The sequence below is a fragment of the Lithobates pipiens genome, unplaced genomic scaffold (assembly GCF_037356315.1).
Source record: "Lithobates pipiens isolate NorthernLeopardFrog02 unplaced genomic scaffold, aLitPip1_a1.2 Scaffold_23, whole genome shotgun sequence".
Taxonomy (NCBI): Eukaryota; Metazoa; Chordata; class Amphibia; order Anura; family Ranidae; genus Lithobates; species Lithobates pipiens.
In genome coordinates, this window is record NW_027507785.1 from 334,187,112 (window position 1) to 334,201,752 (window position 14,641).

General features: G+C 49.8%; 1 protein-coding gene across 1 annotated transcript in view; it reads left to right on the forward strand.

The window, feature by feature from the left end:
- ERI3 (ERI1 exoribonuclease family member 3) overlaps positions 1-14,641 on the forward strand; it is a gene marked incomplete in the record, with an annotated part of 403,278 nt that overhangs the window by 135,460 nt on the left and 253,177 nt on the right. The window contains 1 exon segment of the mRNA XM_077450748.1: positions 2,394-2,466. Coding sequence (XP_077306874.1) covers positions 2,394-2,466 — 73 coding nt within the window.

Consider the following 14,641-nt stretch of genomic DNA (forward strand, 5'->3'; position numbering starts at 1 on the left):
CTCAGCAAGTATCGTTGAGGTGCTGGTATACAGCTGTGCAGGTATCACTGATTTGCTGGTATACAGCTCAGCAGGTATCACTGAGGTGCTGGTATACAGCTCAGCAGGTATCACTGAGGTGCTGGTATACAGCTCAGCAAGGTATCACTGAGGTGCTGGTATACAGCTGTGCAGGTATCACCGAGGTGCTGGTATACAGCTGTGCAGGTATCACCGAGGTGCTGGTATACAGCTGTGCAGGTATCACTGATTTGCTGGTATACAGCTCAGCAGGTATCACTGAGGTGCTGGTATACAGCTCAGCAGGTATCACTGAGGTGCTGGTATACAGCTCAGCAGGTATCACTGAGGTGCTGGTATACAGCTCAGCAGGTATCACTGAGGTGCTGGTATACAGCTGTGCAGGTATCACTGAGGTGCTGGTATACAGCTGTGCAGGTATCACTGAGGTGCTGGTATACAGCTCAGCAGGTATCACTGAGGTGCTGGTATACAGCTCAGCAGGTATCACTGAGGTGCTGGTATACAGCTCAGCAGGTATCACTGAGGTGCTGGTATACAGCTGTGCAGGTATCACTGAGGTGCTGGTATACAGCTGTGTATCACTGAGGTGCTGGTATACAGCTGTGCAGGTATCACTGAGGTGCTGGTATACAGCTGTGCAGGTATCACTGAGGTGCTGGTATACAGCTCAGCAGGTATCACTGAGGAGCTGAAAGCCCCCAAAACAGACCCTGTACACTATACCCCATGCTGTAAAGCCAGTGGTATCTCTTGGTGTTTTTCATTGCCTGCTGTTACCTCATAATGATATTTTGTACTGTCTTCTATTGACAGGTCCTCTTTAAAGCTGAACCCCCGGGCATGACATTTTTCTTTTTTACATTCTTCATTAGCCACAAAGAATATAAATCCCCTTTCGAAATACCTCGTCAAACCCAGATATTACCTTGTAAATACAGCCGTGATATCATCACTGTGTTGTATGTAGTTTGTGCAGAGAGCAGAGCTGTGGGAGGGACCAGCAGGCTCCACCCACTACAGAAAAACTACAGGAGGGGGGCGGAGGCCACACCAGTCCCCCTGTACAAGGAGAGAGAGAGAAGAGCTGTGGGAGGGGCCTGGAATGCTCCACCCACTACAGAAACTGCAGGAGAAGGTGTGCACAGGACCAGTCACCCTACACAAGGGGAGAGAGAGAGAGAGAGAGAGAGAGAGCAGAGCTGTGGGAGGGGCCTATAAGGCTCCACCCACTTCAGAAAGCTGCAGGAGGGGGCGGAGACAAGACTAGTCACCCTACACAAGGGGAGAGAGAGCAGAGCTGTCGGAGGGGCCAAAAGGCTCCACCCACTACAGAAATCTTCAGGAGGGGGTGGAGACAAGACCAGTCATCCTTTACAAGGAGAGAGAGAGAGAGAGAGCAGGGCTGTGGGAGGGGCTTATAAGGCTCCACCCACTACAGAAAACTGCAGGGGGGAAGCAGAGACGACAAGCCCCCCTACACAAGGAGAGAGAGAGCAGGGCTGTGGGAGGGGCTTATAAGGCTCCACCCACTACAGAAAACTGCAGGGGGGAGCAGAGACGACAAGCCCCCCTACACAAGGAGAGAGAGAGAGAGCAGAGCTGTGGAAGGGGCTATAAGGCTCCACCCACTACAGAAATCTGCAGGAGGGGCGGAGACAAGACCAGTCACCCTACACAAGGGGAGAGGGAGCAGAGCTGTGGGAGGTTCCTGTAAGGCTCCACCCACTGCAGAAAGCTGCAGGAAGGGGGCGGAGACGAGACTAGTCCCCCTACACAAGGAGAGAGCAGAGCTGTGGGAGGGGCATATAAGGCTCCACCCACTACAGAAAACGACAAGAGGGGGTGGAGACCAGACCAGTCCCCCTACACAAGGAGAGAGGGCAGCAGTGGGCGGTCTTTATTACAGGAAGTCTCGCACGGGATCACTGCAGAGATCTGGAAGAAATACACAAAGGTTCCAGAAGATGTCACATGACCGATGGAATTTTTTTATCCCGGAGTTCCCCTTTAAGACATCTGTATACATCATTTTATGATGTCAGACATACTGGAAATAGATTTCGGGTTTATATAACCATGAAAGGCTTTTTGTAACATTGTAATCATGTTCTGTCACTTTGTATCTTTGCTTTCAGCTGACGAGGAACTAAAAGTCTCAGCAGGTCCCGGATATTGTGCGATCCTTGTCCTGGGACATGCTGGGTCTTGTAGTTCCTCTGGCCGCCATGTTTTGTAGCGTTATAATGAAGGGTTGTAGTATGAGTGTAATGATTGGGATTGTGTATGGGGGAGGGGGGCATGTAAGGGGTTAATGTGTGCCGCTAATCCGGCTGAGTGTAACGGCGCTCTTGTCTCTCTTGTACCCGCAGGCTGCCCGGCCAGTGTGAATATTTAGGACTGCAGGTCGCAGATTACTTCAAGCAGTGGATTAATCTGAAAAAGGTACTTTCTTGCAGCAAATCCCTTTCCCCTCCCAGTGCCGGAGTCCTCCGGGAGGCGCTCACCACACCGTGTCATTTGCATGGAAATGAAGTGTCATTTTTTCTTTAGTTCCCCCGGGGCCCCCGACAGGTTTTCCTATCGCCCTCCTATTGTGTCATGCTAATGGGAGCCCGACGCCGTTTAATGCCTCCCGATTCTGTGTGCGAGCAAGTGCGTGCTTCTGGAGGTGACATCCCGCCGTGTACAGCTCCGGGGGGTATGGGGGGGACGACTGGAACCCCCGTACTGAAATCCGGTTTTCAGTGTCCCCCTTTCACATCCGACAGCCCCCCCCCCCTTATCAGAGTCCCCTTTTTTCACATCAGAACCCCCCTTTCATCAGAATCCCCCCATTACTTCAGACCCCCCCCCTCCTCCAATCACATCAGATTACCTCAGGTCATCAGAGCCCCTTTCACTTCAGACCCCCCCCCCCCCCATTACTTCAGAGCCCCCTCCCTTTTCAACAGTACCCCCCTCCATCAGAATTACCCCATTAATTCAGTGTCCCTCTTTCACATCAGACCCCCTCCCCCTCCCTTTTATCAGAGCCCTCTTTTTCACATCAGAACCCCACTTCCATCAGAATTCCCCCATTACTTTAGTGGCCTCCGTCCTCTGTTCACATCAGTGTCCCCCATTACATCAGAGCCCCCCTTTCACATTGGAATCAGCCCCCCCCCTTTCCATCAGAGTTCCCTTTTCACATCGAAAGCCCCCCATTACATCAAAGTCCCCCTTTCACTTTGGAAGCCCCCCCTTCCATTAGAGCCCCCCTTTTACATCGAAACCTCCCCATTACATCAGAGTTCCCCTTTCACATTGGAAACCCCCCATTACATCAGAGGCCCTCTTTCACATTGGAAACCCCCCATTACATCAGAGTCCCCCTTTCACATTGAAAGCCCCCCATTACATCAGAGTCCCCCTTTCACATCGAAAGCCTCCCATTACATCAGAGTCCCCCTTTCACATTGGAAACCCCCCATTACATCAGAGGCCCTCTTTCACATTGGAAACCCCCCATTACATCAGAGTCCCCCTTTCACATCGAAAGCCTCCCATTACATCAGAGTCCCCCTTTCACATTGGAAACCCCCCATTACATCAGAGGCCCTCTTTCACATTGGAAACCCCCCATTACATCAGAGTCCCCCTTTCACATTGAAAGCCCCCCATTACATCAGAGTCCCCCTTTAACTTCGAAACCCCCCATTACTTCAGAGTCCCTCTTTCACATTTGAAGCCCCCCCCTTCCATCAGAGTCCCCCTTTCACATCGAAAGCCCCCCCATTACTTCAAAGTCCCCTCCCCTTTCATCAGAGTCTCCTTTTCACATGAGAAAATCCCCTTTCACATCAGAAGCCCCTTTCGCATCAGAGCCACCCTCCTCATATCAGAGCCCCCCTTACACATCAGAAGCCCCCTTCCATCAGAATTCCCACATTACTTCAGACCCCCTCCCCCCCTCCCCCTCCTCTGTTCACATCAGAGTACCCCAGTTCATCAGAGCCCCCCTTTCACATCAGAAGCCTCCTTCACTTTAGAGTTACACTTTCACTTCAGAAGCCCCCCATTACTTCAGGGCCCCCTCCCCTTTCAACAGTACCCCCCATCAGAAATCCCCCATTAATTCCCCCTTTCACGTCAGACAGCCCCCACTTTCATCAGATTCCCCTTTTCTCACATCAGAACCCCACTTCCATCAGAATTCCCCCGTTACTTTAGTGGCCTCCATCCTCTGTTCACATCAGTGTCCCCCATTACATCAGAGCCCCCCTTTCACATTGGAAGCAGCCCCCCTTCCATCAGAGTCCCCCTTTCACATCGAAAGCCCCCCATTACATCAGAGTCCCCCTTTCACATTGGAAGCCCCCCCTTCCATCAGAGTCCCCCTTTCATATTGGAAACCCCCCATTACATCAGAGTCCCCCTTTCACATCGAAAGCCCCCCCCATCCATCAAAGTCCCCCTTTCACATTGGAAACCCCCCCTTCCATCAGAGTCCCCCTTTCACATTGAAAGCCCCCATTACATCAGAGTCCCCCTTTCACATTTGAAGCCCCCCTTTCCATCAGAGTCCCCCTTTCACATCGAAAGCCCCCCCATTACTTCAGAGTCCCCTCCCCTTTCATCAGGGTCTCCTTTTCACATGAGAAAATCCCCTTTCACATCAGAAGCCCCTTTTCGCATCAGAGCCACCCTCCTCATATCAGAGCCCCCCTTACACATCAGAAGCCCCCTTCCATCAGAATTCCCACATTACTTCAGACCCCCTCCCCCTCATATGTTCACATCAGAGTACCCCAGTTCATCAGAGCCCCCCTTTCACATCAGAAGCCTCCTTCACTTTAGAGTTACACTTTCACTTCAGAAGCCCCCCATTACTTCAGGGCCCCCTCCCCTTTCAACAGTACCCCCCCATCAGAAATCCCCCATTAATTCCCCCTTTCACGTCAGACAGCCCCCACTTTCATCAGATTCCCCTTTTCTCACATCAGAACCCCACTTCCATCAGAATTCCCCCGTTACTTTAGTGGCCTCCGTCCTCTGTTCACATCAGTGTCCCCCATTACATCAGAGCCCTCCTTTCACATTGGAAGCAGCCCCCCTTCCATCAGAGTCCCCCTTTCACATCGAAAGCCCCCCCATTACATCAGAGTCCCCCTTTCACATTGGAAGCCCCCCCCTTCCATCAGAGTCCCCCTTTCATATTGGAAACCCCCCATTACATCAGAGTCCCCCTTTCACATTGGAAACCCCCCATTACATCAGAGTCCCCCTTTCACATCGAAAGCCCCCCCATCCATCAGAGTCCCCCTTTCACATTGGAAACCCCCCCTTCCATCAGAGTCCCCCTTTCACATTGGAAACCCCCCCTTCCATCAGAGTCCCCCTTTCACATTGAAAGCCCCCCATTACATCAGAGTCCCCCTTTCACATTTGAAGCCCCCCCCCTTCCATCAGAGTCCCCCTTTCACATCGAAAGCCCCCCCATTACTTCAGAGTCCCCTCCCCTTTCATCAGGGTCTCCTTTTCACATGAGAAAATCCCCTTTCACATCAGAAGCCCCTTTTCGCATCAAAACCACCCTCCTCATATCAGAGCCCCCCTTACACATCAGAAGCCCCCTTCTATCAGAATTCCCACATTACTTCAGACCCCCTCCCCCCCTCCCCCTCCTCTGTTCACATCAGAGTACCCCAGTTCATCAGAGCCCCCCTTTCACATCAGAAGCCTTTTCCACTTTAGAGTTACACTTTCACATCAGAGCCCCCTTTCACTCCAGAAGCCCCCCATTACTTCAGGGCCCCCTCCCCTTTCAACAGTACCCCCCCATCAGAAATCCCCCATTAATTCCCCCTTTCACGTCAGACAGCCCCCACTTTCATCAGATTCCCCTTTTCTCACATCAGAACCCCACTTCCATCAGAATTCCCCCGTTACTTTAGTGGCCTCCGTCTTCTGTTCACATCAGTGTCCCCCATTACATCAGAGTCCCCCTTTCACATTGAAAGCCCCCCCCCTTCCATCAGAGTCCTCCTTTCATATTGGAAACCCCCCATTACATCAGAGTCCCCCTTTCACATTGGAAACCCCCCATTACATCAGAGTCCCCCTTTCACATCGAAAGCCCCCCCCATCCATCAGAGTCCCCCTTTCAGATTGAAAGCCCCCCATTACATCAGAGTCTCCCTTTCACATTTGAAGCCCCCCCTTCCATCAGAGTCCCCCTTTCACATCGAAAGCCCCCCCATTACTTCAAAGTCCCCTTCCCTTTCATCAGAGTCTCCTTTTCACATGAGAAAATCCCTTTTCGCATCAGAGCCACCCTCCTCATATCAGAGCCCCCCTTACACATCAGAAGCCCCCTTCCATCAGAATTCCCACATTACTTCAGACCCCCTCCCCCTCCTCTGAGTACCCCAGTTCATCAGAGCCCCCCTTTCACATCAGAAGCCTTTTTCACTTTAGAGTTACACTTTCATTTCAGAAGCCCCCCATTACTTCAGGGCCCCCTCCCCTTTCAAAAGTACCCCCCATCAGAATTACCCCATGAATTCCCCCTTTCACGTCAGACAGCCCCCACTCTCATCAGATTCCCCTTTTCTCACATCAGAACCCCACTTCCATCAGAATTCCCCCGTTACTTTAGTGGCCTCCGTCCTCTGTTCACATCAGTGTCCCCCATTACATCAGAGCCCCCCTTTCACATTGGAAGCAGCCCCCCTTCCATCAGAGTCCCCCTTTCACATCGAAAGCCCCCCCATTAGATCAGAGTCCCCCTTTCACATTGGAAGCCCCCCCCCCCCTTCCATCAGAGTCCCCCTTTCATATTGGAAACCCCCCATTACATCAGAATCCCCCTTTCACATCGAAAGCCCCCCCATTTCATATTGGAAACCCCCCATTACATCAGAATCCCCCTTTCACATCGAAAGCCCCCCCCCATTACATACATTTCACTTTGTAAACCCCCCATTACATCAGAGTCCCCCTTTCACATTGGAAACCCCCCATTACATCAGAGCCCCCCCTTTCACATCGAAAGCCCCCCATTTATAATGTATAATTATTCCTGCGCTACCATGTGTGAAGAAGGGGGACTAGAGAGGGAGCTGCTGCAAGCCGCCAAATGTGGGTCAGACCGTACCCACAGACAATGAGAATGAATGGGGGGGGGGGGGGGGGGGGGTGCGGCGCTGTTCTCAGTAAATACAAAAAGAGGTTGCTAAAGGTAGTAGTACAAATATAAATTAAATAAATCAATCGAACATGAACGTGCAAAAAAAATAATTACTAATAGCACTGTTATGTTATTGCTGGTACAACCAGATAATATGATTGATATCAAAGTGCCACAAATTAATGACTAAAAGCACTGGGGTATATATATATATATTCGGTGTATAATAGTGCAAATGAGCCAATCAGTGCAAATAAACAGATAACTTGTGCAAAATTGAAAACAAACACATAAATTGCAGGAATGTGCAAAATAGCAATATAAATATATCTCCGTGCAAAGTGCGAGACACCTGTGCAAAAATGCATATATCTTGTGCAAAATGCAAAAAACCCCAAAAACTGTGCAAAATACAGATAATCTGTGCAGAAAATACACTGAAAAATCCAATAGTACCAGCTCCAGTACACTAAAGTTGATCCAAACAAATCCGCAATGTGCACAATATAATCAGATTGTGAATGAAAGTCTATTAGAATCTTTTCTTCTCAGTGAAGATAAACATTCCAATGTGTAAACAGTGAAGTTCTGGAGGAATAGGTATATCCTGTAAAGAACACACAAGTGAGAAGTGGCCTCTTACCTTGCGGTAATGAGGTAGCCGCATATAACTAAACCCTGCTAATAATTCCTTCTTCTCTCTTGTATTCCTGGTCCAAAGTGGGTTCTGTGTTTGTCTTTGTCCCTCGGTGGATACAGGAGTAATGAAAGAAAGGGGGTGCCGGATAGTGTAGTATTTTTAAACAGTATGTAGTGTTTATTAATAAAACAATGGAGGTACTCACAAAATGCAAATGTAAACAAACTTATCTCCACGAGTGACGCGTGACGTCACAACCACGTGACTTCATCAGGGGGAAAGCTCCCCCCCTCCCCTTTCATCGGAGTCTCCTTTTTTCACATCAGAAAACCCCCATTACATCAGAAAAAAAAATACCCTTCCACATCAGAAGCCCCTTTTCGCATCACTCCTCATATCAGATCCCCCCCCTTCACATCAAATGCTCCCTTCACTTTAGAGTTTACACTTTCACATCAGAGCCCCCTCTTCCCATAAGAAGCTATCATCACATCAGAGTTGCTGTAGGCCGGGTAAAATCTTGCAGCCGGGCTGGGTGCGTCCCACGGGCCGCAGTGGGAGACCCCATCTGTAGGCAGGGCCGGTGCTACCACTAGGCAAACTAGGCAACCGCCTAGGGTGCACTGCTGCCTAGGGGTGCCCGGCCACTGGTTTCCCTCCACGTTTGCTTGCTCTGCAGGCTGCAGCATGTAACTAACTTTCAGGCAGCTGCTCTATCCAACCGGTAGTGTAATTAGAGTCGCAGTGCAGCACTGGAACCAGTGCTAGAGGAAGCAGAGCCAATGCTTCCTGTAAAAGCGCCACCTCCTGTCACATGGGTAGGGCAAAGGGGGTGGGGTAAGGGGTGGAGCCAACAGGGGCGACAAAATGATTAGGTTTCGCCTAGGGTGTCAAAAATCCTTGCACCAGTCCTGTCTGTAGGTTATAATAAAATCCAAAAGTATACTACTCCATGCAGTCCAATGCTGTCTCCCCCACACCCCGAAGCTTGCAGACTATTTCCTTACTTCCACGCTGCCATCTTGGATTTGTGAGTTGGCTGCCACCTCCTGATAATCGCAGCCCCCCCCCCCTCGCAATGCACCTGTTATGGCGCCCCCTGGCAGGCGATGTGTGATTTTCCTGAGGCAGCTCCTGAAGGTGGCGATGGACTGGAGACCCTAATGGCCCCCGTTTTTTCCTTTTAGCCGTAAATGAGCACCAGGTCACTGCCCTCAGGATCACCCCGCCAAGGTGGGGGATAAGGAGGTAGGACTCGTCAATAAATGTGAGGTATTTACCCAATACTATTCGATGTGAATTTATAGGGGGGGGGGGGGGGGGCATGATGAGAGTGGGCAAAATATGTCAGACAGTCACATTCACATCTATATCAGAGAAACTTCTAAATGTCTGCAGATCATTTTTCTCAGACGGCGTCCAGCTTCAGTAGCGGCAGCGCTGAGAAATACGTAATACTGCACCGCGGATGTCGCTCGGCCGCTCGTACATTCAGCATCCGCGGCGAGCCAGACGCGCTCGTCATCTGCTGTCAGGACAGATCTGGATTGAGTTTCCTTCCTTCCTCGTAAATGGGAAGTGAAGGCGCAGTCAGGCATTGCGCAGTTCACTGACCATTACCGAACGCCATTTGAAGTTCAGTAAACTTTTGCCGTAGCGGGGCGGCAGCCTCGGAGCTGGCGGAGGAAGTAACCTGGGCCGTGTAACGAAGAGCCGGGATGCCCAAGCCTACACCCACCTTCCCCCCCCCTCCTCCGACTGTGACTCTTCCCTCCTGGAGGGCCAATTCCATTCCGCAACTGGTCCGGGGGGGGAGGCTGCTGGCACAGACGCTGCCGCTGTTGTAATGTGACGTGACAGGCGGTGACAGATGACAGGCCGAGGTCGGATGTGCAGTGAGCATTGTGCCGAAGCGGTGTGCGCTCTCCCATAATGGAGGAACCCGACTGTAAAGAAACCTTCAGAACCCGGCGTTTAACCAGGAAAACTATAGCAACGCACATGCCGTATTCCCATCCCCCCAACCCCCCATAACACACCTGTGGATAAATAAGGTGTATTCTGCACTGCAGATTAAAGGCCGAGTTCACCTTGATACCAAATACACCGCGCCGTCCGGGGGCCCCCCAGTGCATTAAAAATTGCTCTGCAGATATTAAATAATGATTTTAGATTTGATGCCTTGCCAGTAGGCCATGGCCGACATCCCCGACAGCCGGTGTCTTGTCGAATACTGTCCCCCGTCGGATAGTGTCCGCCCCTATACTGCGCCTGCGCAGTACGAAGGACAAAGGAGCCGCCGAAAGTCTCCGAAGGTGAACAGCTGATTATCAGCTCTACACCGAGCCTGAGCACTGAGTCCAGGTTAAGGCTGGGTTCACACTGCTACGATGCGGGAACGCTGCGAATCTACCGCATCGCATGCCTCCCGGGGGAAGTTCACACTGCCCTATGCGAACTGCTGGGAGTGTCAATTAAAAGTTAATGACGCCTCCAAATCAGTTCGCATATTGCAGTGCGATCTGCAAACTCGGACAGGAATCGGATCGCATGGTGTGAACAACCATGCGATCCGATTCTGCTGAGGACCAAAAAAAGGGTCCTGTGCGAGTTTGGGCCGGATGCGATGCAAATTCAGCCATACTATCTGTATACTATCTGTATGGCTGAAATCGCATTGCATCGCACAGAGATCGCATGTTATTTGCACTGTAGTGCGGTGCGAATCACATCCGATCCTGGACATCGCAGCAGTGTGAACCCAGCCTCAAGCCCCACCATCCAAATGGACATAGAGTTAGAATAAAAATATGCCGAGCGCAGTGAGGCCGCGCCCGAAGCGTGGCGAGCGAAGCGAGCCCGAGAGGGGCCCTGTTACAAAGCCGCGACTATTAAGTCCGCAGGCGCCGTGTACAGCTGATGGTCATCTGTTCGACTTCGGAGACTTTCGGCGTCTCCTTGTCCTCCATACTGTGCAAGCGCTGCGGAAGCATGCAGGCACGCGACTGCTTCCACATCCCCCCCCAAGTACTGGCGCCCTCTCTGCCCCACGCATTCCCCTACATGAAATCCTTGATCGCCATACCCATGTTACATATCGCCGCACACGCCGGAGTAAGAGCATTATTTCTAGCACCAGACCTCCACCGTAACACGAAACTGATGGCCTATAGGGGGCTTCTGAAGTTTCCCCTATAGAAAATATAGGTTACTAAAGTTTATCACCGTTTCACAGGAAATTTAAAGTGATTGTAAAGTCTCGTTCCCCCCCCCCCCTGTAAAAATAACAAACGTGTTATGCCCTGTACACACGGTCGGACATTCCGACGACAAAATCCGTCTGATTTTTTTTTTTCCCCGACGGATTTTAGCCCAAACTTGTCTTGTATACACACGGTCGCACAAAGTTGTCGGAAAATCCGATCGTTCAGAACGAGGTGACGTAAACCACGTACGACGGGACTATAAAGAGGCCAGTAGCCAATAGCTTTCGTCTCATAATTTATTCTGAGCATGCGCGGCACTTTGTGCGTCGGAATTGTCTACACACAATGGTAATTTAAACGATCTTTTTTAGATCCTGCCCTCAAACTTTGTGTGTCGGAAAATCCGATGGAAAAAGTCAGATGGAGCCCACACACGATCGGATTTTTTGACAACACGATCCGATCGCACATTTTCCGTCGGAAAGTTCCGACCGCGTGTACAGGGCATAATACTTGCATGCTCTGTGTAATGGTTTTGCACAGAGCAGCCCAAATCCTCCTCTTCTCGGGTCCCCCTTTGGTGCTCCTGGCTCCTCCATCCCTGTCAAGTTCCTCCCACAGCAAGCAGCTTGCTATGGGGGCACTCCAGTCACAGCTCCCTGTGTCCATTCAGACGCAGAGCCCTGCCCCTCTCTCTCCTGATTGGCTGACTGACTTTGACAGTAGCAGGAGCCAGTGGTGCCACTGCTGTTTCTCAGCCAATCAGGCCAATCAGGAGGGAGAGTCTCAGTTGGGCGAGATACTCGTGGACATTGCTGGACAGAGATGGGGCTCAGGTAAGAGGGGCGGCTTTTTATCATAATGCATAGACTGCACCTTCTGCCTTTATATCTTGGATGGGGGGGGGGGGTGGTGGAAGAAGTTTACCCTGGGCTCTGAATGGCCTATTCCCAGCATTGACAACCAAGCACACATCCACAGCATTGTCATTTTAAGAGGATTGTGAAATTGGTGGCAGCAACACTTCTCAAAAAAGTTGGGACAGGGCAAAAAAAAGCTGGCAGAGGAAGAGCTGAAAGAACATTTTGCAACTAAGTAGGTTAATTAGCAACAGGTCAGTAACATGATTGAGTATATAAAGAGCATCTTAGAGAGTCAGAGTGTCTCAGAAGTAAAGATGGACTGAGGGTCACCAATCTGTGAATAGCTGCTTCTAAAAATTGTCCAAAAATTTCAGAATAACGTTCCTCAACGTAGAATTGTAAAGACGTTAAATCTATCATCATCTACAGTACATAATATCAAAAGATTCCGTATCATGGAAAGAAGAAGCCATATCTAAACATGATCCAGAAGTGCCGCCATCTTCTCTGAGCCAAAGCTCATTATAAATTTTCTGTTGCAAAGTGGAAAACTGTTCTGTGGTCAGACCGATCGAAATTTGACATTCTTTTTGGCAACCTTTGGCGCTGCATCCTCCAGGATAAAGAAGAGAGAGACCTTCCGGCTTGTTATCAGCGCTCAGGTCTCAGTCTTCTATGGGCCTTTTAAAATGGTCTTTTGCAAAGTGGCAAAATTTGTTCTGTGGTTAAACCAATCAAAATTTGACATTCCTTTTTGGTAATCATGGGTGCTGCTTCTTCTGGACTAAGGAGAGGGACCTTCCGACTTGTTATCAGCGCTCAGTTCTAAGTCTTCTCTGGGCCATTTCAAATGGTCTGTTGCAAAGTGGAAAACTGTTCTGTGGTCCGGCGAATCGAAATCTAACATTCTTTTTGCCAACCATGGGCACTGTGTCCTCCAGACTGAAGAGGAGAGGGACCTTCCAGCTTGTTATCGCCGCTCAGTTCTCAGTCTTCTGTACAACTTTTTAAAATGGTCTGTTGCAAAGTGGAAAACTGTTCTGTGGTCGGATGAATCAAAATTTGACATTCTTTTTTGGCAAGCATGGGCACTGCATCCTCCAGCCTAAAGAGGAGAAGGGAACCTTCCGGCTTATCAGCACTCTTCTTATGCCGCGTACACACGATCAGATTGTCCGGTGTACTTAGTCCGCCGAAATGCATTTCAGCGGACAATTCGATCGTGTGTGGGCTTCAGCGGACTTTTCCAGCGTGAAGTCCGGCGGACTAAGAAAGTATTTTTGCACTCCAATCTTCCCGTCGGACTTGGGTTTCAGCGGACAATACGTTCGTCAGTGTGCTAGTACAGCGGACTAAGAATGACGCATGCTCATAAGCAAGTACGAAAAAGGAAGCTATTGGCTACTGGCTATTGAAATTCCTTTTTCTAGTCCCGTCGTATGTGCTGTACGCAAGTGAACGTCGGACTTTCTGTGTGTCCGTGTGTGGCCAAGTCCGTTCGGGTAGAAAGTCCGCCAGACTATCCGCCGGATTGTATGTCGGATTAAGTACGCCAGACAATTCGATCGTGTATACGCGGCATTGGTCTTCTCTTGGCCATTTAAAATGGTCTGTTGCAGAAAACTGTTCTGTGGTCAGATGAATCAAAAATTTGACATTCTTTTTGGCAACCATGGGTGCCGCATTCCTCCAGGATAAAGAGGAGAGGGACCTTTCGGCTTGTTATCAGCGCTCAGTTCTCAGTCTTCTCTGGGCCATTTCAAATGGTCTGTTGCAAAGTGGAAAACTGTTCTGTGGTCAGGCGAATCTAAATCTAACATTCTTTTTGCCAACCATGGGCACCGTGTCCTCCAGACTGAAGAGGAGAGGGACCTTCCAGCTTATCGCCGTCAGTTCTCAGTCTTCTGTACAACTTTTAAAATGGTTGCAAAGTGGAAAACTGTTCTGTGGTCAGATGAATCAAAATTTGACATTCTTTTTTGGCAAGCATGGGCACTGCATCCTCCAGCCTATAGAGGAGAAGGGAACCTTCCGGCTTATCAGCACTCAGTTCTTAGTCTTCTCTTGGCCATTTAAAATGGTCTGTTGCAGAAAACTGTTCTGTGGTCAGATGAATCGAAAATTTGACATTCTTTTTGGCAACCATGGGTGCCGCATCCCTCCAGGATAAAGAGGAGAGGGACCTTTCGGCTTGTTATCAGCGCTCAGTTCTCAGTCTTCTCTGGGCCATTTCAAATGGTCTGTTGCAAAGTGAAAAAAAACTTTACGACTTTTTGGGAATTCAGCTTGCAGGTTTCAGGTTTTCTACAACCCTTAAAGTCTTTTACCAACATAGTAACCACATTCTGTAACTTTGTATCTTTGCTGGGACTTGTAATTTCGTTACTTCTGGAAAGCTCCGGGTTGCCCCTTCTACATTTTCAGGATTGTCATCGGGATTTATAGTCGCCTTCTTCATACGGCATCCAGAGCTATATACAGAGACCGCAGACAAAATCTCCGCGCAAAGAGATCCGCTTCCCTCGTTCAGCATGGGAGCCGCTCTTAATTACGGATGTTTATTAGCGCGCGGGGTCTGACGCGTTAATTAATAAGACAATGTTGGATAGCACCTCCAGTAAACATAATCACACAAAATTAATACGCGATTATAAGGGCGAGCGCTCTCCGGGATAAAATGATGTAACGGAGTAAATGATTTAATTAATATCTAATTGCAGCGTAAACATAATTACAGGTA